This window comes from Rhincodon typus, chromosome 40, assembly GCF_021869965.1.
Source record: "Rhincodon typus isolate 14 chromosome 40, sRhiTyp1.1, whole genome shotgun sequence".
In the NCBI taxonomy this organism is placed as follows: Eukaryota; Metazoa; Chordata; class Chondrichthyes; order Orectolobiformes; family Rhincodontidae; genus Rhincodon; species Rhincodon typus.
In genome coordinates, this window is record NC_063371.1 from 9,914,179 (window position 1) to 9,938,067 (window position 23,889).

A 23,889-nucleotide genomic window follows, 5' to 3' on the forward strand; every position below is an offset into this window, starting at 1 on the left:
ATTACAGAGGCTTGGTTGAGAGAGGGTCAGAACGGGCTGCTCAAAGTTCCAGGGTTTCGTTGTTTCAGATGAGATAGAGAGGAAGGTAAATGAGGTGGAGGAGTTGCATTACTAATCAGGGAGAATGTTACATCTGTACTCAGACAGGACATGCTGGAGGGCTCATCCATTGAGGCAATATGGGTACAGCTCAAAAAAAAGATGGGTGCAATCACTCTGATTCGATTTCCCTATCGGCCTCACAGCAGCCACTGAGAGATTGAGAAACAAATATGTAGGCAGATTATGGAAAGGTGCAACTAAAACAGTGTTGTCACAGTAGGTGACTTTAACTTCACCAGTATTGACTGGGGCTCCTTTAGAGCAAGAGGCTTAGATGGGGCGGAATTTATTAAATGCATCCAAGAGGATTTCTTGAAACAGTTTATGGATAGACCAACTAGAGGAGGTGCCATACTGGGCCTGGTATTGGCTAATGAGCCTGGCCAGCTGACTGACCTTTCAGTGGGAGAGCATTTTGGTAACAGTGATCATAACTCATTGCATTTTAAGATAGCTCTGAACAAAGATAGGTCAGGACCTTGCAGGAAGGTACTAAATTAGGGGAGGGTAAATTACGTCAGTATTAGGCAGGAGCCAGGGAGAGTGAATTGGGAGGAATTGTTATCAGGCAAGTCCACATTTGACATGTGGGAACTATTCAAAGACTTGCTGGGGAGAATTCAAGATCAGCATGTTCCAGTAAGGAGGAAGAACAAGGATGGCAAGGTAAGGGACCCCTGGGCAACAAGGGAGGTTGCGAATTTAGCCAAAAGGGAAAAGAAGCATATGCAATGTTTAGGGAGCTAAAATAGGACAGGGCCCATGAGGATTATAAGGAAAGGAAAGAACTCAAGCGGGGAATTAGGAGAGCCAGAAGGGTCCATGAAATGACCTTGGCAAGTAGGGTTAAAGAGAATCCCAAGGCATTCTATAGATACATTAAAAACAAGAGGATAACTAGGGAGACGATAGGGCCACTCAAGGATAAAGGAGGGAACTTGTGCTTGGAGGCAGAGAATGTGGGTGAATTCCTAAATGAGTACATTGCATCGGTATTCATTCAGAAGGATGTGGAGGACAATGAAATTTGTGTGAAGCATGCTAATACGTTAGGGCATTTTGAGATCAAGAAAGAAGTGGTGTTGGATCTCTTGAAGAGCATTAAGGTGAATAAGTCCCCAGGGCCAAATGGTATCTGCCCCAGGTTATCGAGCGAGGCAAGACAGGAGGTTGCTGGGGCCTTAACCAAGATCTTTGTATCCTTGCTAGCCACTGGAGAGGTCCTGGATGACTGGCGAGTAGCTAATGTTGTTCCTCTGTTCAAGAAGGGAAATAGGGAGAATCCAGGAAACTACAAATCAGTGAGTCTCGCATCGGTGGTTGGGAAGCTATTGAAGAGAGTTCTTAAGGATAGGATTTACATGGAAAAGCATGGCCTAATTAGGGATAGACAGCATGGCTTTGTACAGAGCAGGTCAGTTCTTACTAACTTCATTGAATTTTTCGAGGAGGTGGCGAAGGTGATCGAAGAGGGTAGAGTAGTGGATATTGTTTACATGGATTTTAGTAAGGCTTTTGACAAGGTCCTCATGATTAACGCATGGGATCCACAGTGAATTGGCCGCATGGATTCAGAAGTAGCTTGCCCATAAAAGAAAGAGGGTAGTGGTAGAAGGGTGTTTTTCAGGCTGGAGGTCCGTGACTAGTGGTGTTGTGCAGGGATCCCTACTGGGATCTCTGCTGTTTGTGATACATATAAATGACTTAGATGAAAATGTAGATGAGTGGGTTAGTAAGTTTGCAGGCAGTACAAAGCTCGGTGAAGTTATGGATAGTGTAGAAGGTTGTCAAGAGATACAGCGGGATATAGATCAGTTCCAGATATGGGCAGAGAAATGGCAGATGAAGTTTATCCGGTTAAGTATGAGGTGCTCTACTTTGGGAGATCAAATGTTAAGGAAAAGTAGACAGTTAATGGCAGGACTCTGAACAGCATTGATGTACAGAAGGATCTTGGGGTTCAAGTCCATTGCTCCCTTAAAGTAAGTAGATACAGTGGTAAAGAAGGCATATGGCATGCTTGCCTTCATTGTTCGGGGAATTGATAATAAGAGTCAGGATTTCATGTTGCAGCTTTATAAGATTTTGGTTAAAGCACACTTAGAATACTGTGTTCATTTCTGGTTGCCACATTACACAAAGGATGTGGAAGCTTTGGAGAGGCTGCAGAGGAGGTTTACCAGGACGCAGCCTGGATTAGAGAATATGAGCTATAAGAACAGGCTAGAAAAACTCGGGTTGTGTTCTTTGGAGCAATGGAGGCTGAGGGGAGATTTGAAAGAAGTCTATAAAATTATGAGATACATAGATAGGGTTGACAGAATCTTTCTCCCAGAGTTGAAATGTCTAATACTAGGGGGCATGCACTTAAGGTTAGAGGGGGAAATTTCAAAGGAGACGCGAGGGAAATCTTTTTTACACAGAGAGTGGTAGGAGTCTGGAACACAATGCTAGGGTTGGTGATTGAGGCAGATACAATAGGGGCATTTAGGGGACTTTTAGATAAGCATGTGAATACGCTAGGAATGGGGAGATATGAACAATTGGCAGGCATAAGGGTTTAGCTTAATTTGGCATCATGTTCGGCACAACATCATGGGCCAAAGGGCCTGTTCCTGTGCTGTACTGTTCTACGTTCTATATTAATGGGACCCTGTTGGTCCTCGCAAATGGTTGTAAACTCTCCTGTGCTGCTTTTCAAAGAGGCAAGACAGGCTCCCGCACCCCACCAACAATGCTTTGAACTTCTGCTCATTTATTTCAGTTCCATCTGAAATTTTGCTGAACAAATCTGCCATGTTTTGGCACCTGACAGTAGTTTTCACATTCAAACATTTGGCTGCAAGGTGTTTTAGGACATCCCAAGGTGCTATTTAAATGCAAGTTAATCCAAATATTGCTGAAGGGTCGCACTTCTTACCAAACACAGTCAGCATGGCAGCTGTGCTGCGTCGCTTGGCAACCACATTTGTAGCGACACAGGTATAATTGCCTGAGTCAGAGAGATGCGCTTGCTCAATGACGAGATCATGCTCTGCTGTGCTATAAATGTTCGGCTCACGCTTTGGATCAATCGGTTCTTCATTCTTCAGCCATTCCACCTACAAAGCAAGACAAAGAAACTGCTGAGACACAGGTTTTCAAAGAAACTTTGCTTGAGAACATTAGAATTCAGGAGATCATTCAGAGCCCTTGCAGTCAAATTCACCAGTCAATAAACTTCAAAGTCGACTCCACTTTCCTGTTCTATAACCATATCACTTGAATTCTTCAGTGACCCAGAGTCGATCCACCAAACTCTGCCTTAAATATACTTCACAACAACAATATACTTCTCTGGGCTCGAGTATTCTGAAGAGCGCAACTGCAAAGTGGAAAAATTTCTTTTCGTCTCTCAAAAGATGGTTCCTTTATCTAGAGATGCCCTCATTCCCAGGCTATTAATGCAACATATTACAGCGCCAGACTGGACTTTATGTTAGGATCCTGGTTAACAACACCAAACTGCATCACACTCTGGTGAGGTCCAATAATCTTTATTTTTAAAGTAGACAAAAGCTGATAACCAGTGGGTTAACTAAGAGAATAAAGTCACCAGGTTCTATGGACAACAAAATTGGTGGTATGGTCAACAGTGAAGAAGATTATTTAAGATTACAAAGGGATCAATTGGGCCAATAGGCTCAGGAGTGTCAGATGGAGTTTAATTTGGATAAACACAAGGTATTGCATTTTGGTATAACACACAAGGGGAGGACTTATACAATTAATGGCTGGGCCCTGGGTACTGTTGTCGAACAGAGAGACCTAAGGGTTCACGCACATAGTACTTTGAAAGTTGCATCACAGTTAGAAAAGTTGGTTAAGAAGGTGTTTAGCATGCTTGCCTTCATCGCTCAGACCACCGAGTATGGGAGTTGGGGCGTCATGTGAAAGTTGTACAGGATGTTGCTGAGGCCACTTCTGGAATATTGCATACAGTTCTGGTTGCCCTGTTATAGGAAGCATTATATTAAATTGGAGAGGGTTTAGAAAAGATTTACTAGAATGTTGCTGGGATTGGACGGTTTGAGTTATGAAGAGAGCCTGGGTTGGCTGGGACTGTTTTTACTGAAGGTTGAATGATGACTTCATACAGGTTTATAAAATCATGAGGGGCAGGTATAAGGTGAATAGCAAAGGTCTTTTCCTTAGGCTGGGGGAGTTCAAAACTATTTAAGGCAAGAGGAGAAGGATTTAAAAGGGACCTGAGGGTCAACTGTTTCACATAGAGGATGGAATGAGGTGCTAGAGGAAGTGGCAGAAACAGGTACAGTTACAACATTTGGACAGGTACATGAATAGAATAGGTTTAGAGGGATATAGGCCACACGCAGGCAAATGGGACTAGTTTAGTTTTGAAAACTTGGTCGATATGGACGGGTTGGATCAGAGGGTCTGTTTCCATGCTGTCTGACTCTATGACTCTATACGATACAAGTCAAATCATTAACACAATCTACAATACATGCTTAACTTATTTATAACACAGAATTAACACTTAAACATGGGCAACATACTGTGATCAAACATCCCATAGTATACATAAAAATATCAAATGCGTTCAAATGTGATTTCTCAATTTTTCAGCAGCAGCACGCCTCCATCAGTTGGTTGAGTTTAATTAAGCTTCATCGTGAGGTTACAAGTCTTCACTTTGTTGATCTGGCCTTGAAATGCTATCTGAGTAACTAGGTTGTCAAGGACTGCACTTGTTCTGGTCCAGCACTTTCCTTACCTGGGTCTATGTTCCAATGCAATCAGATACTTATTTAGTAATACATTTTTTTCACTGACAGCTCACTTCGCCATGCAAAATAGCTCACAATGTGGTCTACTCTACACTGGGGAGACAAATAACAGACTGGGTGACCAATTTGCAGAACACCTACGTTCTGTCCACAAAAATGACTTCAAGCTTTGATTGCCTGCCACTCCAACACACCACCACGTTCCTTGGTCAACATTTATGTCTTGGGCCTGCCACAGCGCTCCAGTGAGTCTCAGCTCAAGCTCGAAAAACAGCATCTCATTTTCCGCTTGGGGACCTTCAGGACTCAATATTGAGTTCAATAATGTTAGGGCCTGAGCACCTTCTTCCATGTCCTTGACCCATCCCACCACCCCAGGCCTTGTCATGGCACTGGCTGCTTTCAGCACAGTCAATCCATTTTGACCTACTTATGGTCCCCATTATCAGCTTTTCTTTCTCCCTGGCAGACTATCATGTATCCCTTTGCCTGTCTTACTGTTGTTTCTGCCTTACAGTCCTTCACTCCTTTTCCTCCCATTACACCCTTTGTCTTCAACTTATATACCCCTCTACCCAACAACTATCAGTTCTGAAGAAGGGTCAGTGGACTCGAAACATTAACTCTGCTTTCTCTCCACAGATGCTGCCAGACCTGCTGAGTTTCTCTAGCGATATCTCTTTTTTAGATATTTCTGTTGCTTTTCTCTCAGCTCTAATTTTGCTCAGTTAAATCAAGCAATTACAGTCAACAGTCTTCTTAAACCCCACTCTTAGATCTCCTAAGGTCTTGGTGGCACCTTGCTTCTTGCAGGCAGCACAACTTCCAGAACCTTTTCCAAACCCTGACTGCAACATGTAGCTGCCTAATAACTCTTAGAACTTGGCCTGAGTTCTAACATGACAGAGAGATCCAACTGCACCTTGTCCCATATACAGAATCCACGTAGTTCAGTTGCTTTCCCTGCAATACAACAAAAAATCAGCACTTCTAACACAGGGTCCATTCTATCCCCTTCCCATAAGTCTGCCTTTATCACTCTGACCCCTTTGAAATCCTGTTCAGTCACCCCCCAAATATTGCCAATGTGCAACTTTTTGAATTGCCACTTCTGAATATCACCGGCTACAGGTGGTCAGTTTGTTCAGGACAAAAAAAATGGATGTAAGGAGAACGTTTCATCAGAAATTGAAGGGCATGCCTGCAAATCCACATCCACCCAGAAACTGTGCACACAATTTCAGCATTAGAGCCACACCCCTCACTTGCAGATCTTTCCTCAGGACTTGCAACTCAATCTCTTTGAGCGTACGACGCATCCTGTTGCAACTGCACTGCCAAAACTGACCAGCAGGTGCTCGCACCCTCCTGGCTGACTTCCTCTGATGGTTTTGCAGCACAGCCAGGCACTTTATGAATAGGCTTCAGAGGCAAGTTAGTATTTTACACAGGTGGGGCCCCCTCTGATCACTGAATTACACAGCAAGAAATGAAATATGTTGTGCCCATAAGTAAGCGATCAATCTCAGCTGTAACTCAAATTACGTTCTTCATTTTTCACCACATTTATAATGAAAACTGTGATATCCTCGGGTATTTTCACTGACTCAATAGATTACAATAAGGTTAATATTATTCAGCTACTTAGAATATCAGATGGAAATTTTTCATGTAAGCATGCATCAATGATGAATGGCCAACAAAGCTTTCCTTGTGATTTTTTTTAGCGCATGTACAAACTGGTAGTTCTTCAAAATTATCTCCTGTTTGCAAAAAAAATTGTCACAGCAGTCACCATGGTAACAGTCTCTGTCTTTTGTCTGGTCCTTGATAAGGAAGATGTTATACTGAATGATTTTGCAATACAGTCTTCACAGATAGTAATCAGTTTTAATTATCTGACTGAAGAAATTTTCATACAGAATTGCATGCCAGTCCTAATTGTTACACAAAAGCTACATTTCTGTGATTATTCCAACATGGCTGCTTATTGTACCCACATTTCAGTTCTTGTATTTGTTCAAAGGTGAAAGTAACGACAGATGGAATCTTTCTGAAACAATCTCCTCAGTGCCTACAATGTGTCTTGGTCATCTCCTCACCGAGGCAAGACAATTGTTTGCTGCACATGCATTTCTTGGTGTCTTGGAAAATCTGGCCATTGCAACCGATTCCCTGCCCCAGCTCCAGGAAAACTCACAGGGAAAACTCACAGCAAAGTTCTCAGAGATGTCTCTCTGTACACCCCAGTGCAGAGATCATTGATGACCAGAAATAAAAGTGTACAGACAGTGCCCATTGCAAATTGGAATTGGCTGGAGGGGAGTTCAGTCGGGTAGAATTATAAGGTGGAAGCAACTTTCAGGAGTGCCATGGGACAAGATGAACTGACAGCAACAGGTTAAATTGCTTTCATGATAGGAAAATCAGGATGTGGCACTGCACCTCAATTTAAGACAGATGGTCAGTCCCTCATGAAAATATGCAAGGGGCCAAATGTTTGTTTGATAGTCACCGTAAAATCAAGCATGGTGTGGTTGTTGAAATATTTCAGACATCATTAGGACATGTGACAATTACCAGTAAAAATTGGTAATTTTGCCTGTTTTTAGCCCAGAATGGCAACTAGAGCCAATATCTATAAAGTTTTTGTTAAATATTCTTCATCCTCACATGAGGGTAGGTGTTCCATTCAGTTTCAAATAAATTCAATCATTCATTGACCTGGAGGATCAAAGCTCATCAGTAGATCTCAAACCAGTTAGAGAGATTGAAATCAAAATAAATTTTTAACCAAGACTCGAGCAGTGTACTTTTGCTCTAGCTCCACTACTCCATGGGTCACCACATCAAATACAAATACTTTTTCAGTTACCAAATGACCAATTAATCATCTTACCTGTATATACCACTGATGCTCAATCACAGCAGTGCGTACTGTCTTCAAGACGCACTGCAGAAATTCACCAAAGGCCTTTAGACAGTACCTGCCAAACACACATCTACTTCCACGGAGAAGCCATGATATGGAGATGCCAGTGTCGGACTTGGGGGGGACAAAGTCAGAAGTCACACGACACCAGGTTATAGTCCAACAGGTTTATTTAAAATCACAAGCTTTCAAAACGCTGCTCCTTCTCAGGTGAGTTGATTTTAAATAAACCTATTGGACTATAATCTAGTGTCATGAGATCTCTGACTTTGTCCATCGAGAAGGACAAGGGCATCAGGTAATGGGAACACCACCACCTGCAAGTTTCTCTCCAAGCCATTCACCATCCTGACCTTGGAAATATATCGCCATTTTTTCACTGTTGCTGGGTGTAAATCCTGGAATTCCCTCCCTAAGGCATGTGGATCAACCCGCAGCACGTGGACTGCAGTGGTTCAAGAAGGCAGCTTAGCACTACCTTCTCAAGGGCAACTAGGACTGGGGCCAGCGACACCCATGTCCCATGACTGAATAACCACAAGTAATATTATCAAATTTTTCAATTTAGATGGACAATGGGTTTACATATTCAGTCAGAATACAAGCATTAATGCTTATCTTTCTAAATATCCTCAAAACACACATGCACTTCAGGAAAAGAGGATAAATAAAAAAGCACAGTTTGGAATTCCGGGAAAACAACTTTTGCCCAGGGTTTATTCTTGAAGATAAAAGGGTAAAGTGTAGGATGGTCTGGAGTCTGTTCCTTTGATGTTTTAGCACATGTGGTCTAGTCACTAATCATGCGTTGTTGTCTCTGATGTCCTGCAGACACAGCTTCCTTAGCAACTACGATCTTTGGATGTTCTTTCAATTAATCAGTCTTTCATTAAAAAAAATTGGCTTCATCTTGAAACTACACAAGAAAATTTTCTTTTCAGAAATGGGAGAGATCAACTGGTAGCTTGTTCCTGGCAGGGTTTCCTCCAGTGAACTGCACAGAACAATAACCTCTCTAAGCCAATCACTATTCAAAAACAGCCCCAGCCTGAACTGCAGCAATTGTCGCCACTGAGATGATTTCTGGGAAGCCTTGTTAAGAAGATGCTTCCAATGTGCAAAATAAACGACCTCTTTTAAAGAAACCACTCCAGGTTTATCGACAAAACTAGAAATAAATTTGTTTTTTTCCATATTCCTTTGAAACGTAAGCCTTTTAAGGAATATTAAACATGACACATCTTCATGACAAAATTCATCTCATCATTTAAAGAGAGAGATCCTCACTTCTTCAATCTTATCCACCTCTCATTCCACACCCAGCATTACAGGTATAGTGTTTCATTTGTGTGTCGGTCATATATAACTGAATAAACACCACCTGTTTTATATTAACTTGAAGTCATTATCAAACTTAATAGGAGCTCTTATTGGCAATGTCCAAACCTCTGAGTCAGGAGCCCAGCTTCAAACCCAACCTGCTCCAGAGGTATGTAATAAAATCTCTGAACTGGTTGAGTCGAAAATATCAATCAAATCTAACATGATTAACTAGAAATTAACACTGTATTTCCTGTAGATTTGACCTCCAAGGCCTGGGAAGTTGATCAAGCTTTCTAACCATACTATCTTGCCTTTTCCACATGGGCTCCCTATCTTCCTCGTGTACGAGATGATGAGAAATCAAATCTGCTGGGAACAGTGCAGTTTCACATGGTGCACTTCTGCTGTTTGCCACAAGTGTCGCAAATGGTGATCTGATGTAGCAGCAAGTTGCTGTGATTGGTAATGGCACCTGTTGCCAACCTGCAGTAGCCACTTATCATTGTCGTGATGTACACCAACCCACATCTACTGTGAACAATTTCCTCTCTCGCCAGCTCATATCTCCCATGTTCAAAATGGATTTGGAATGCCTTGATTTTACATTGGCAAGTAACTTCAAATTGAGCTTTGGCATCCTTTCAGGCCAGCTGGCCCCAGATAACTCCCCGTTCTGAAACTTGTTTGTGTTGTGACCATCTTTCCCAAGGCATTGCATGTCACGCCCGCTTGATGAGTGCTAAGAAACTTGGGAACTCTGACTTTCCGAGGGCTGCTGCATTTGTGATTTTGTCCTGAGATGCCCAGAATATGCCACAAACGGCAAATATGAAAGCTGTGAACTCCTGTAAGAGCATAAGACAGAGGAGTAGAATGAGGCTATTCAGCCCATCGAGTCTAATCTTCCATTCAATGAAATCACAGCTAACCTGATCATCCTCAACTTCACTTTCCTACCTTTTCCCCACAACCCTTAATTCCCTTACTCATTAAAAATATGTCTGTAACCGCCATGAATATACTTAATGACCCAGCCTCAACGGTCCTCTGCAGAAAGGAATTCCACAGATACATTACCCTCTGAGAGAAGAAATTTTTCATTATCCCTGTCTTGAAAGAGTGAACCCTTGATCTGTGATTATGCCCTCTGGTACTAGACTCTCCCAGAAGGGGAAACAATTTCTCCGCAGCTACCTTGTCAAGTCTTCTAATCTCTTCCAAATTTGTGCATTTCATGAAAACAAATTAGCAGGAGTTTGTAGTAGAGTCCCAGTGTGATAACAAGTGCACCATAATGATTTGGTTTTCTGCTGCTGTGCCTGCAAACAAGTAATTCCTTGAGGTGACCAAATGCAAGTTTGATGGGTGGCATGGGAAAATCCATTCCTTTCCAGGAATGAAATTTACCCAAAATTAGGCTGAAAACATTTTTCTCTCCTCTCTTTTATTACTTCTTTCAAATCTGACAAAGGAAGGTAACATGCTGTTTCTCACTGATGGTTTCTCACCTGCTGTCAAGTTTTGTTCTGGTTGCTTTAAGTATAAAAGGGCAAAAATTGGTATTTTGCTCCAGGGAAACCAATGGTTCAGTTCTAATCAGCAATGGGGATTCTTAAATTGGTCTGTTGCAATAATGCTCAGTAAGGATAAACAGCTCCCAGACAGGTCGAAGCATGGCTGGAATCAAAAGCTCAATGCTGTAAACTAAACATGCTTTGAAATTCTGATAGTCCTCGTTCGATGGAAACATCAGCCCAATTGAAATTCCAGTGTAAACCCAAGCGCCAGGCTAATAATGAAAAGATCTATAATGGAAATGCAAAGACGTATATGGATTTGTCAAATAACCCTGAATTGAGCGTCAGGGGATAACTTTGCCTAATTGGTACATTTGTTCCAATTACGGAAAATAATTTCCACATGCTGAATGACACAACAGTGTCGAAATGAGCTCTGTTATAAACTGAATTGTCGCACCCATTCACACCGAGTGTGGTCAACGGCAGCTGCTGCACCATACTGCCTCTCAGGACAGACACTTTGCTTCAACATGGACATTTTCCGTCTTTGAACCATCAAACTGTGTTGGTAGCACAATTTGAGTGTTGCCTGAATGGGGATATCTCAAAGTAAAAAAAAGAGTATCTTGAGCCATGGAATCTAAGTAACACTGATTAATCAAAGACCCTCATCGACACATTTATCTCGTTCACTGGCACTTCTGTGATTATGCTGTGATTTCATCAACACAATTAAATGCATTAATCTTCATTGAATGGTATTTGTCAGCCACATTCTGGGTAGAAAGGCCATTATATTACACCAGCGCATTGTCTAAATTAATCCAGGGGGGAATATTGAATCACTTAATCGCGGTGCAGTCATGCAACCCCAGTAAGCACATTTTACATTCATTAGATTTAATATATTTCTCATTATACACTGCAGCCACACAGATGAAAGCTGCTTTTTGTAAATCAATTTGTACTCTTTTCCTGCTTTGGCAGAATCTTAATGAAGAGCAGATGCAATGGTGGGCACTTGGAAAAGCTGAAGTTCTGTCTGAGCATTGATATCAATCAATCACCTTTATATTCACACAACCAGTACGTGGCCAGGAATAAGTATTTTTAACTTAAGATGAATAATCTTTTACTATGGGCCCCAATGCTTGCTAATGGATACCGTGGAGAAGCAAAATTCTTCTCTCATCACTCTATCTGGAGAAATTAAAGTGAGGAATTTATTTTTAGTCAGTCAAACAAAAAGCCAAATACTGCAGATGCCGGAAATCTGAAACTAAAACATCAAGTGCTAGTGAAACAGAGTCAGACAGAGTTGACACTTCCAGAGAAATATTTTTATTGTTTAGAACCAAAGTCATAAATTCACAGAGATGTACAGCACGGGGAATACACCCTTCGGTCCAACTCATCCATGCAGACCAGATATCCGAAATTAATCTGGTCCCATTTTCCAACATTTGGCCCATATCCCTCTAAACCCTTCCTATTCATATACCCATCCGAATGCCTTTTAAATGTTGTAACTGTACCAGCCTCTACCACTTCCTCTGGCATCTCATTCCATACACACACCACCCTCTGCATAAAAAAGTTGCCCTTTAGGTACCTTTTAAATCTTTCCCCTCTCACCTTAAACCTAGTCCTCTAGCTTTGGACTCCCCACCCTGCGGAAAAGATCTTGGCTAATCACCCTATCCATGCCCCTCATGATTTTATAAACCTCTATAAGGTCATCCCTCAGCCTCTGACCCTCCAGGGAAAATAGCCCCAGCCTATTCAGCCTCTCCCTACAGCTCAAACCCTCCAACCCTGGCGACATCCTTGTAAATCTTTTCTGAACCCTTTCAAGTTTCACAACATCCTCCCGATAGCAGGGAGACCAGGCTTGCACACAGTATTCCAACTTCTTGTAACTCCAAACATTATCTCTGTTTCTCTCTGCCAGACTGCTGCATTTCCCTGGCACTTAGTAGTGCTATAACCTATTTTCAGCTGCTGACCTCAATGGAGAATCAAAATGAGCTCGTATCAAAGTCGGTATTAGACCCAATCTTGAGTTTTTTTGATGAGCAAGTTATGCTCAAATTGCTCCCATGGTGTTTAATCAGTACAAAGAAAACAAACTGCGCATCAAGGCAAAGACAGAATCATCGATCATGCCAACATTTGCGCAGTGCTAAATGATGTACTACTTTGCGTGCGTTTGCACATCAAAGTATAATGGTATTTGGGGGAAAAAAAATTGAGAATTAGCTCACTATTTAGATAGTACATAATATTTACAGCACAAGAAACAGGCCAATCAGCCCCACAGATCTGTGCTGTTTCGTCGCTCCCTGTGCATCCTACCATACTCTTCAACTCAGCCCAGGGATGTATCCTTTCTCCCTCATGGCCACAAGATGACAGAGACCCAGGGTGCTGGTGATGTGGGGGTTGAAGGCAGCATAAAATTCTCCATATGACTTTCCCTCTACCCTCCTGATCTGAAGGATGTCAAGAGAAAGAATGCTGAAAATAGGAAGTCTGCAAACAGAGATCACTGAAGGGCAGTTTCTCGGCCGGCCCTCAATTTAGAATGTGTGCCACCGTTGCCATAGTCCTTCACTTGGCTGCACTCTTCTTGGAAATGGTTCAAGGCAAAATTGGATTCTGGTGCTTGTCGTCATCTGGAGACATGTAATCATGCTGCAGTCACAAAGCATGTCATCACCTTGGCAGGATCTACCAGAGTAACTCACACAAGATAGCTACAATCCTGGCCACGTGCTGTCTGCTCTCTCATTGTGAAGACAGAACACGGGAAAAGAGATGTCATGTGTCGATGAATATCTCCCATACAGCCACACGCTGAAGCCCATGCGCTTCAGACCGAGGAATCCCAACTTCTCAACCTGAACCAAGCATCAGCCTTGGAGGACGTTCAACATGTTCAGTAGGAATTGGTGCAATCAGATAAATCATAGTTGAACAAAGGGAAGAAGGTAATTGGGGAGAAAGGCTCTGCTGGTATGAGACAAGGCTTAGAGTAGTCATTGACTCTCCTGAATTGTCATCACACGATGTGATATGGTGTGATATGTTATATTCTGGAAAATAAATGTCTTGAACAGAGTCCAAGACCACACTTATAGCAAAAGCTTTATTTCAGTTAACCACATTCCACAAAACTCACACTGCACTGATTATGAGCTCCCCATATTTATATCAATTCACAGTCAATTAACTCTTAATGCATGCCAAACAACATAAACAGCAAGTGACAGATAGAGCTAAGTGATTCTACAACCAACAAATCAGGTCTAAAACAAAGTTGCTGGAAAAGCTCAGCAGGTCTGGCAACATCAGTGAAGAAAAAGAAGAGTTAATGTTTTGGGTCCGGTGACTCTTCAGGAAGGCTCACCGGACCTGAAACGTTAACTCTGTTTTTGCCTTCCTCCTGAGCTTTTCCAGCAACTTTGTTTTTGTTCCTGATTTACAGCATCCGCAGTCCTTTCGGTTTTTAAATCAGATCTAAGCTGTGCAGTCCTGTCACAACCAGTTGTGAAACGTGATGGCCCATTAAACAACACCACAAATAGCCCCACCCTCAATGACGGAGGAGCCCAGCACATCAGTACAAAAGACTGAAGCATTCACAATAATCAACCAGAAATGCCAAGGGGATGATCTATCTTGGTCTGCTCCAGAGGTCTAGAATATCACAGATACCAGTCTTCAATCAATTCACTTCACTTCACGTGATATCAAGAAACAGAAGGAGGCAATGGATACTGCAAAGGCTATGAACCCTGACAACATTCTGGCAATTGGGCTGAACACATACAATCCCAAAGTGCTGAAAGAGGCCATTTGGCCTATCAAATCCACACTGACCCTCTGAACAGCTTCCCACCCAGACCCACACCCCAACCCTATCCCTGTAATCCTGCATTTCCCATGGCTAATCCACCTAGCCTGCACATCCCTGGATACTATGGACAATTTAGCATGGCCAATCCACCCAGCCTGCATGAGACATGTACTCCAGAACTTACTGCGTCCCTCGCCAAGCTGTTCCAATACAGCTACAATACTGGCATCTACCCAACAATGTGGAAAATTGCCCAGGTATATTCCATACATAAAAAGCAGGGCAAATTCAACCCTGGCCAATTAGCAGAGGATGGTGATACCATTGAATATCAAAGGTTGGAGGGTTGGATTTTCTAATGTTGAAAATAGTCATTGCCTTGCACTTGTGTGGTGTGACTGTCAATTGCAACTTGTCAGCCCAAACAGCCTGTGTGCATGGAATCTCCGAAACCCTGAATGACATGTGAAATGGCAAGTCAAGTTGGCAAAATATGGAAACAAGTATGAAAACAAAAGGTCACTTTGAAAAACAGTTACCATCCTCCTGTTGATGTTGAAATGGGGCAGAGCCTCACTGTACAAGATCATCTCAACCAGCTACAAATCCCCATTGCAATCAGTAAGCCCTTGATGATGCTGAGGTGGAGGAGATCGAGAGCTTCAGGTTCCTAGGAATAAATATCATCAATGATCTATCCCAGACCGTCTACATCGACGCTAAAGTCAAGAAAGCACGCCAACGCCTCTACTTCCTCAGAAGGCTAAGAAAACTTAGCACGTCCACAATGACTATTACCAATTTTTAGAGATTTAGAAAGCATCCTGGATGCATCACAGCTTGATATGGCAACTGCTCTGCCCAGGACCGCAAGAAATTACGGTGAGTTGTGCGCATAGCCCAGTCCATCATGAAAACTACTCATCCTTCTAGTGACTCTGTCGACACTTCCCGCTGCCCCGGGAAAGGAGGCAATATAATCAAAGACCCCTCCTACCCCAGTTATACTCTCTTCCACCCTCTTCCAACAGATTTAAGAACAGCTTCTTCCCTGCTGTTATCAGACTTATGAACAGACCTCTCATATATTCATATTGATCTTTCTCTGCACCTTCTCTGTAGCTGTGATACTACATTCGGCATTGTGTTCTATTACCATGATGTTCTTGTGTAGGGTGTGATTTGTCTGGTGACCTTGCAAAAATAATACTTTTCACTGTACCTCAGTACACGTGATAATAAGAAATCAAATCAAATCAAGAATCATGTAGCCACAGCTAAATCAGGGAACAATAGCAAATAATAAGGCAGATCCACATCAGATACTGTGATCAAATTTTGAGTCAATTTGTGTTCAAGTCAAAATGTGTTAAACCACTACACACTCATTTCACTCTTCCAGTTTGAATATTTATAGAGGAATCATGCAGTTTTAAAACACTACAGGTTTCATTTAGGGATAGTGGGCTTAATGGAGAACGTTACTTTGGTCTGGGTATACTCTGCGAAACAATGATTTGCGAGGAACCTGAAAGGTGACCTTTGTTTTTACTCTCTCCATCTCTATAAACACAGCTTGCCCTGCTCAGTACTTCCAGTACTGTCCTGCATTTATTTCAGCCTTCATGCACCAACAGTGTTTTGCCTTTGCACATTTGGAAGAGGATTTTAACCGGTAGCCAAATTAATAATGTGTATTTACTCAACTGTCCACAGTTCAAGTCACTCCCCAGTGTCTGTGCCTATCCAGCAGATGGTTTAAGGCAAAGATCTGTCGGAAATGAGTTGGCCAGTTCGCTTTGCCCATCACTATCCTGAGTTACTAATAAATAACATCTGTAAATGTTAAGATGTATTTCCATGAACATTGTGCATGAGAGCACTTTTTTGACAGCAATGCGTAGTGCATGATTACTTCTGTACCTTGAGTCACATTATTAAGAACTTAATTGAAAAACATGGTAATATGCACAACAAAGAGCATCAAATAAGTGCTCAACTCTTTTGACAGTGGATGTTATTGAATCTTATGACTTGGGGGCCAAAATCTTCTTGAGAACCCCAGCTGGAAAACTAGACATGATGCCAGATAAAATTTAATGTGCTGTCATTTCTCGTGGGACTTGGCAGAGAGGGAGTGATATTGCATGTGGTGGGAACCTTATATAAATCATAGGCTGGTTTCATCACACTTTGAGGCCATGCGGCTCATTGTGGTTGTGGCTCTCTGCAATGGCCACTCAGATGTTCCCAAGATGGAACTCTGAGAGTATGGAGTATGTCTCTTTCAATATGTGAATCAGTATATGTACATTTCAGCGTATCTGTGTGTTACATATCTGACTCCATGTCTGTGTGTGTGTGTGTGTGTGTGTATATGCGCGTGTGTGCATCTCTGAGTCTGTTTGCACGCTACACTGAACCCTCCCAAGCCCTGAATGACATTGGAAATGGCAAAACAAGTTGCGGAAATATGGAAAGTCCGATTTTTTACCCAAGGTTTGAACGGCAAGACAAGAACCTTGCCCGTGAGTGGCAAGGGACCTACCTACATGCATCAACATTTAATTATTACCTCATCTCGCCTCATTTACATACTATTCCCCCCAGCCACTGAAGAAAACTTGACTACACCAAGTCCTGACATCAAGATGAGAGCAGGAACCTGGCGGCTCGTTACTTGCCCCGCTGGGTCTCCACTTGGGCCAGCGCTCTGCAACATTCAGGGCACTCTCTATGGGTAGAAACTGCCTGCAACCCTGCCACAGAGATTGGCATTGGACATGCACCAGCCTCACTGCATTATCACAGCACATCTCCAACTCACTTGGAATACTTAGAGTTCTTCCCTTGAAGGCTGCATTTTAGGGTGCACTGACACTTTCCATTGTAATATCACTTTGCTTGCAGGAATAGACACTCATCTCATCATTGGTCCCAGAGCAGACCTAAGGGTTCTTCGCTTGCTTCCTTAGCACTCATTCAGTTCACATCTATATGGATGTGCACAGCATCTCTGCCTTGCTTTGCCTTTTTGCATTTGCCATCCTAAGAACTGACAGCCTCACAGTTCTCCTATAATGCCTTGTTTTTTGACACAGACAAAAAGCCAGGCAGATCATCATGGCCATCAGTCAGTGGGGTGGACATGTTGGCCCTGAAAGCATCATCTGCTGGCCACAATTTACAAAGACTATCCAATGTATCAAAGGCTGCAGAAGGGTATGGATCTGATTTCCACTTAAAATGTCCCATTGTATTTGCATGACATGGCTTGCGTTATGTTTGTCAGAATAAGATCGATTGTGTCAAAGGTCCACAAAAGGCATTCCATGGCCCTCCTTGATCTCCATGTCTGATGGTATCGAGGACAATACTAAACTGCTGAATTGTGTGTGCTGAGAATGCTGACTGCTCACATTATGAAGGACCTCTCCCGTTTGTGATGTTCCCCACACAAGCTCATTGGAATTGGTGACTAAATGGATCCAGCAACAGAGTATTGTCACTATGGCTAGGGCAATGAAGGGCAGAGAAATGGAGGAGGCACATATTGTCAGCAAGCCCAGGACCAGCAGCGACCCCCAACGGATGATGAACTGCCTTCGTATGAAGGTGTTGCAGCTGAAGGTCCGCTCGAAACGTAGAGGGTGTAGAAGAAGCCCAGAGTCTATCGTCATCAATGACATTTCCTCCAGATGAGCTAGGATCATTGCCGCTACAGATTGAAGATATCCCAGGGCACCACCACAGAACCAAGTTCCTTGGTTGATTGGAACATGAGACCTAAAGGGATGGGTGGCTATTCTATCCTGGTCAAGGTGACAGCTGCTCTAAAGTTTTATGCATTGGCTACTTCTAAGGAACCACTGTGAACCTGCATGAGATCTCTTAATCCTCAAGCCACAAATGTATTAAGATTGTTCTTGATGCAATTAGTGATAGATCGCACTGCTTCATCTTGTTTCCCCATGATGAGGAAAGTGTTGCAGTAGGTTGTGCCAACATAAGTGGCTACCCCAGTGCAGGGCAGTATAAACTATATGCACATTACATTGAGAATACTGTACCATGACGCAGCTGACTTGATCAATAGAAAGGGATTCCATGATATCAACATGGAAATCATTTGTGATCATTGGTACTGCATCTGAGATGCCTGCGTCAGATATCCTAAAAGCTGCCACGATACCTAAATCCTTGAAAACTCTCACGTTCCTGGTTCATTTCAACGGGTGAATGCGTTGCATGAATGGTTACTGAGAAACAAGGGCTGTCCTCTGCAATCACGGCTGAACACTCTGTGTGCAACTCCATGAGTAAGGGTGAGAGTAGATACAATTCAGCCCGTTGTTCAGCCATTGCGGGCCATCATGGAACAGGCAAAAAGCCTCCGGACGATGCACAGATCAGTCTGGGGAACTTTGCAGTACACACCACACAGAGCGTCACAGAATCCTTACGTGCTGGGGCAGGCAAAGAGGGGATGTGGCAGATGCCAAGGAGCTGGGACAGCGGCAGCTTCAGTCTTCTGAGCAGGAAGGTGAGGATAATGAGCGGGAAAAACATTTTCTTTCACATGACAGAGCAGTGCCATGACAGATGCAACAACCCAGACAGGACTTAATTGACACCCCGCTTGCAACAGATCCAAACTAGATGATGTGATCATTCAATAACTATGATAAATTTGGTCCTGCTCAAAATGCAAGCAGCTCCCAACTCATTCCAAACAGCAAATGCAGCACCCTTTTTTCCCCACCTCTCTCGTGGTCCAATAAAAGGTAACATTTTCAACTGTTTGAAGACTTTTCAATGTGTATGCTCCCATATTGAATACTGATGCAAAGTTATCTGTGCTGTGCATAAGTAAAAGAGTAGCACTCAGGATGCATAACCTGTGCAGTTCGATTCTTGAGCTGCAGTAAGTATGACAGCCAATCAAACAGGCGATGATGTCAACCACAAGTACATTAATGAATGTGAACTTGTATTTACCATTAAGTGTTACCTGTGCCACCGATGTGCTATCAGAAGCTTTCCCTTCTCATCTCCCTCCCACTACTTGTCCTGTGAAGGGCTCTTTGAAGCTGGTAGCAATTGATCACACGCACAACTGGGCTTTAAATTCCTGGAGGTGAGAATCCTGGAAGGTCCCTCAGCAGCAAGTACTCCTGCCACTGTGGAGTGCAAGATAATACGAGGCTGCCACCGTAGAGATGTGTTGCATACATAATGAGGCTATCAGCAGAGAATTGCATGAAATAACTGTGCTCACACAGGGAAATGCTCCATTAAAGTACCCGAAATGGATGCTTAGCCAATTTTTCTTTGGCAAAATGCAGCCGTGCAGGTCAGTATGTTCTGTGTGCAGAGTGAGTGCACATGTCTGTGTGCGTGCATGTTCCTGAACGTGTTAGTTTGAGTGTCTGTGTGTGCATGTATTCCCATTTCCTTCTCTTTCCCTTCATGTTGTTCATAAATTATAAAACCTATCAGTACGGAAGCAGGCCACTCAACCCATCGAGTCCACACCGGCCCTCCGAAGAGCACCCCACCTGGAACTGACCTCCTAAACCAACTTCCGTAACCCTGGGCAATTTAGCATGATCAATCCACCTAACCTGCGCATCTTTGGAATGTCGGAGGAAACCAGAGCACCCGGAGGAAACACATGCAGAGATAGCAAGAATGTGCAAACTCCACACAGATGGTCACCCAAGGCTGGAACTGAACCCAGGTCCTGGTGAGGCAACAGTGCTAACCACTGAGCCGTGCTGCATTTTAAACACTAGTCATCAGTATTTATACTGGATCTACCAAAGAGTACAGAAATGTTAGTTTCATTATTTCTCTGCACAGATATTCACTGACCTATTCAGCGTTTCCATCATTTTCTGTTTGAAATCTTATATATTGCTGTTGGTATATAATGGGTGAAGTTATAAACTGAATGCTGAATGAATCTTGGATCTTCAGACATGACAGCCACCTTCTCACATTACTCAACATATCAAAAAGCTTGAACAGTATTCCTTCATCAGCTATTGTATTTTTGGTAATAACTCATTTAGAATTAAATGTTTAATACCTTGATTAAAACAAGAATTTTGTACAAATGAGTTCCATTTTAAGGCACAGATGTCTACACACTATAATTTTAAGAAAATTTCTCCAGTTCTGAAGCTTTGATTGTCTGTACACCTGTGAATATTACAAATTTTCCAGATTTGCTTCTAATTCAAAAACCTCTTTGTAGGTCAAGAGCCATAGAAACCTAGATGATTGCTTTGTGATAAGAGATTCTTTTAAAATAACACTATCTTCATAGTTGAAAACATCTTAGATGTTTGGAAAAAGCTGCATTTATTGTCAGCGACACTGTTGGGTGTGGTGCCGAGACTGCTCATGCTCAGAAACACAGACCTGCAGCCATGGAATAGCTGCACATTTAAAACGGTGAATGACCATTGTCCCAGCTTGTTTCCCTGTGGAACACTGCGTCCCACCTTTCGCCAGTCTGAGCAACTCCTTCAGAGTCAGAGGAGGATCAGACAGGAGCTAAACTCTGTTCATGAGCTTTGTCTCCAGTTTACCATCAAGTCCATTCTGTCTGATCTTCAGGGTGACACAGGTCAGGCTGTGTGCAAACTGGTGGGGGTGGTGGATGAGCTATTTTTTGGGGGTTAGCAACCAACATAATCAAAGACCCTTTCCACCCCGATTATACTCTCTTCCACCCTCTCCTATCAGGCAGAAGATGTAGAAGTTTGAACACACGTACGAAGAGATTCAAGAACATCTTCTTCCCTGCTGTTATCAGGCTTTTGAACGGACCTCTTAAATGTTAATTCTGATCTCTCTCTGTATCTTCTCGGCAGTTGTAACACTGTGTTCTGCACTCTGTTCTGTTACTCTGATGTTTTGTTTACTATGATCTGCCTGTAAGGCAGGTAACACAACACTTTACACTGTACCTCGGTACACTTGACAGTAATAACTGAAATCAAATCAAAGCAAAGCTCCTTTTGATAATCACATTCTTCTGAATATTGGATGTGGCCTAAGTGACTGACCATAGAAGCCTGATTCTTGCCTCCAAGAAGTCAGGTCAATGGAAGGTAAACACTTGGCCTGCCCCTACTAGCCTCAAAAACTCCCCTCTTCTCCCCCTCCACTGTCAAACAGAACACCCCCCTCCCCCACATTGCAGTCACACAATTCTCACTGTGGGTTCATTGCAAATTTTGAGCCTCGAAATGGGGTCACAGTGGGAAAATGTTTGGGAAGTAGTGTATGGGACCAAGGTGGCCGAAAGCACAGGCCGTGAGACACAAGATGCTCCAAGAGATTGTTAAGAGGAACAGAAAGTCCCTGGTTTGGCCAATGACAGGAAAGTTTCAGGCAAGCTAAAGTGTTTGTGGAGATTGGAGAGAAGGAAACACAGATGAGGGGTCAGCAGTAGGAGGAGGTCCAGGGTAAGGGTGAAGGTTGTTAATAGTTTGAAGGTGAATGTTTTATGAGGATGATGATCTGGGGTCAAAAGCTCCACTTGAAGTCAGAGAGAGGTAGGAACTGCTGGGCACAGTCAAGAGGATATAGTCTTAACAAGAGGCACACCCTAAAAATTACAGCTACACCTTTCAGGAGTAAGACAAGCAAAGACTTCCACACTCATGGGTGTTAGAAGCTTGAAAGTCGCTTCTACAAATGGCAACTGATGCTCAATCAATTGTTAAATATTTCCACCACTGAAGGTGAGTAGACGGAATGCTTTTGCTCCTGTTGGTCTGTTTATCTGTAAACAATGCATCTGAACAAACTAATGAGATAACAAGGTGTAGAGCTGGATGAACACAGCAGGCCAGGCAGCATCAGAGGAGCAGGAAAGCTGATGTTTCTGGTCTGGACCCAAACTAATGGACGAGTTTCAATTTAATCTAATATGCCAACAGGATACAGCTCAAAGATTCAACTGGCAAAGATGCACATCCTGTTCTGGATTCTGGAATTCATTAAAAGAATGATTAACATGAGTAGATCAGAAAAATTTTTTTTCTTTTGCAGTTTTATGACTGTCTCAGCGACTGGGTACAATTTGTCACAGCTATCGAAATGTGAACAGAATTTGTAAAGCAGGTTGTTGGATCTGTATTGGTCTGAAGCCTTGTCAATGAGATGTAATTGCTTCAGAAAAAGGTTTATTTTTAAGTTTTGCAATCACAGAACAGACTGGGAAGAGTAATGCGATTGTACTAATGTTGAGTTAATACACCATGGCAAATGTATACACTTTATGAAGTGGTCTCTCTACATTTTAATCTGAAATAGTGGAATTTTTTTTTATTTTTTAAAGGCATTAAGGGGTATGGAGTAAAGATAGGGTGCATTTGTTATTATCCAGTAGATTCTGCCAAGAACCTCTGAGTCCATCTGGAACCAAGGAATCCACTTGCATTCTCTCCCTTTCATTTAGCTTTACTTGTTACATTCTCTGTCATCATGTCCTCTCTCCACTCCCCCACATCAGCAGGCTGTCTGTTCTTTCCAGTGCAGCAGTTTGTCCTGCCATTCTCACATTCCGATCACTTAATCTGAACTATCAACAGCCTTTCTCCCCCAGCACTCCATCCCCCCACCACTGCATAAATGCTGCCCCCTCCACACTTCACGTCAGCTCTGATGAAGAGTCATCTAGACTTGAGACTTTAGAAACAGGACTTTAGCTTGCTTTCTCTCCATGGATGCTGCCTGACCCCCTGTGATCTCTAGCACTTTTTGTTTTCAGTACAGATTCCAGCATCTGCAGTAATTTGCTCCTAATGGGTAAACAGGGTTGGGGGTGTGCATAGGACAAGCAATTTAAAGAAATGCCTATGATCTTCTCAACATTTATGAGAAATAAGGGATATGTGTTTCAGGAATTCTGGAATCAAACAGAAAGTGTTCGAATTACTCAGATGGCATCTGTGGAGATAAAATCAAAAGTTAACTTGGGCCTTGCATTTTCTAACATAGTTTGTAGGTTCACTAGGTACAGGATGGGTGATTGAAGGAAATGTTTATACTTTTCCCAATATTTCTATTACTCAAGTGATATTTTGTTGAGACTGGACTGGGTACATAAACACATGTAGATACTATACGGGAACAAGTAATCAGTGTTGCTGGAAATTTTGTGATGTCTGTTGTAATAAAATTCCGACTGGAATAGTATATGCCTTACTCTGTCTACCCAGCATTTAACGACTCGTATTTAGCACAGATCAGCCATGCTCCACTTGAATGGTAGAGTCAAGGCAATAAATGGTCAACTCCTGTTCTTGTATATTTCTTTTATTCATTCATGGGAAGTTGGCATTA

General features: G+C 42.6%; 1 protein-coding gene across 1 annotated transcript in view; it reads right to left on the reverse strand.

Moving 5' to 3' along the window:
• Positions 1-23,889, reverse strand: part of LOC109911123 (netrin receptor UNC5D-like) — a 408,959-nt gene that overhangs the window by 58,229 nt on the left and 326,841 nt on the right. Inside the window, exon 5 of the mRNA XM_048618665.1 lies at positions 3,023-3,203. Coding sequence (XP_048474622.1) covers positions 3,023-3,203 — 181 coding nt within the window. The remainder of the gene's footprint in view (positions 1-3,022; positions 3,204-23,889) is intronic.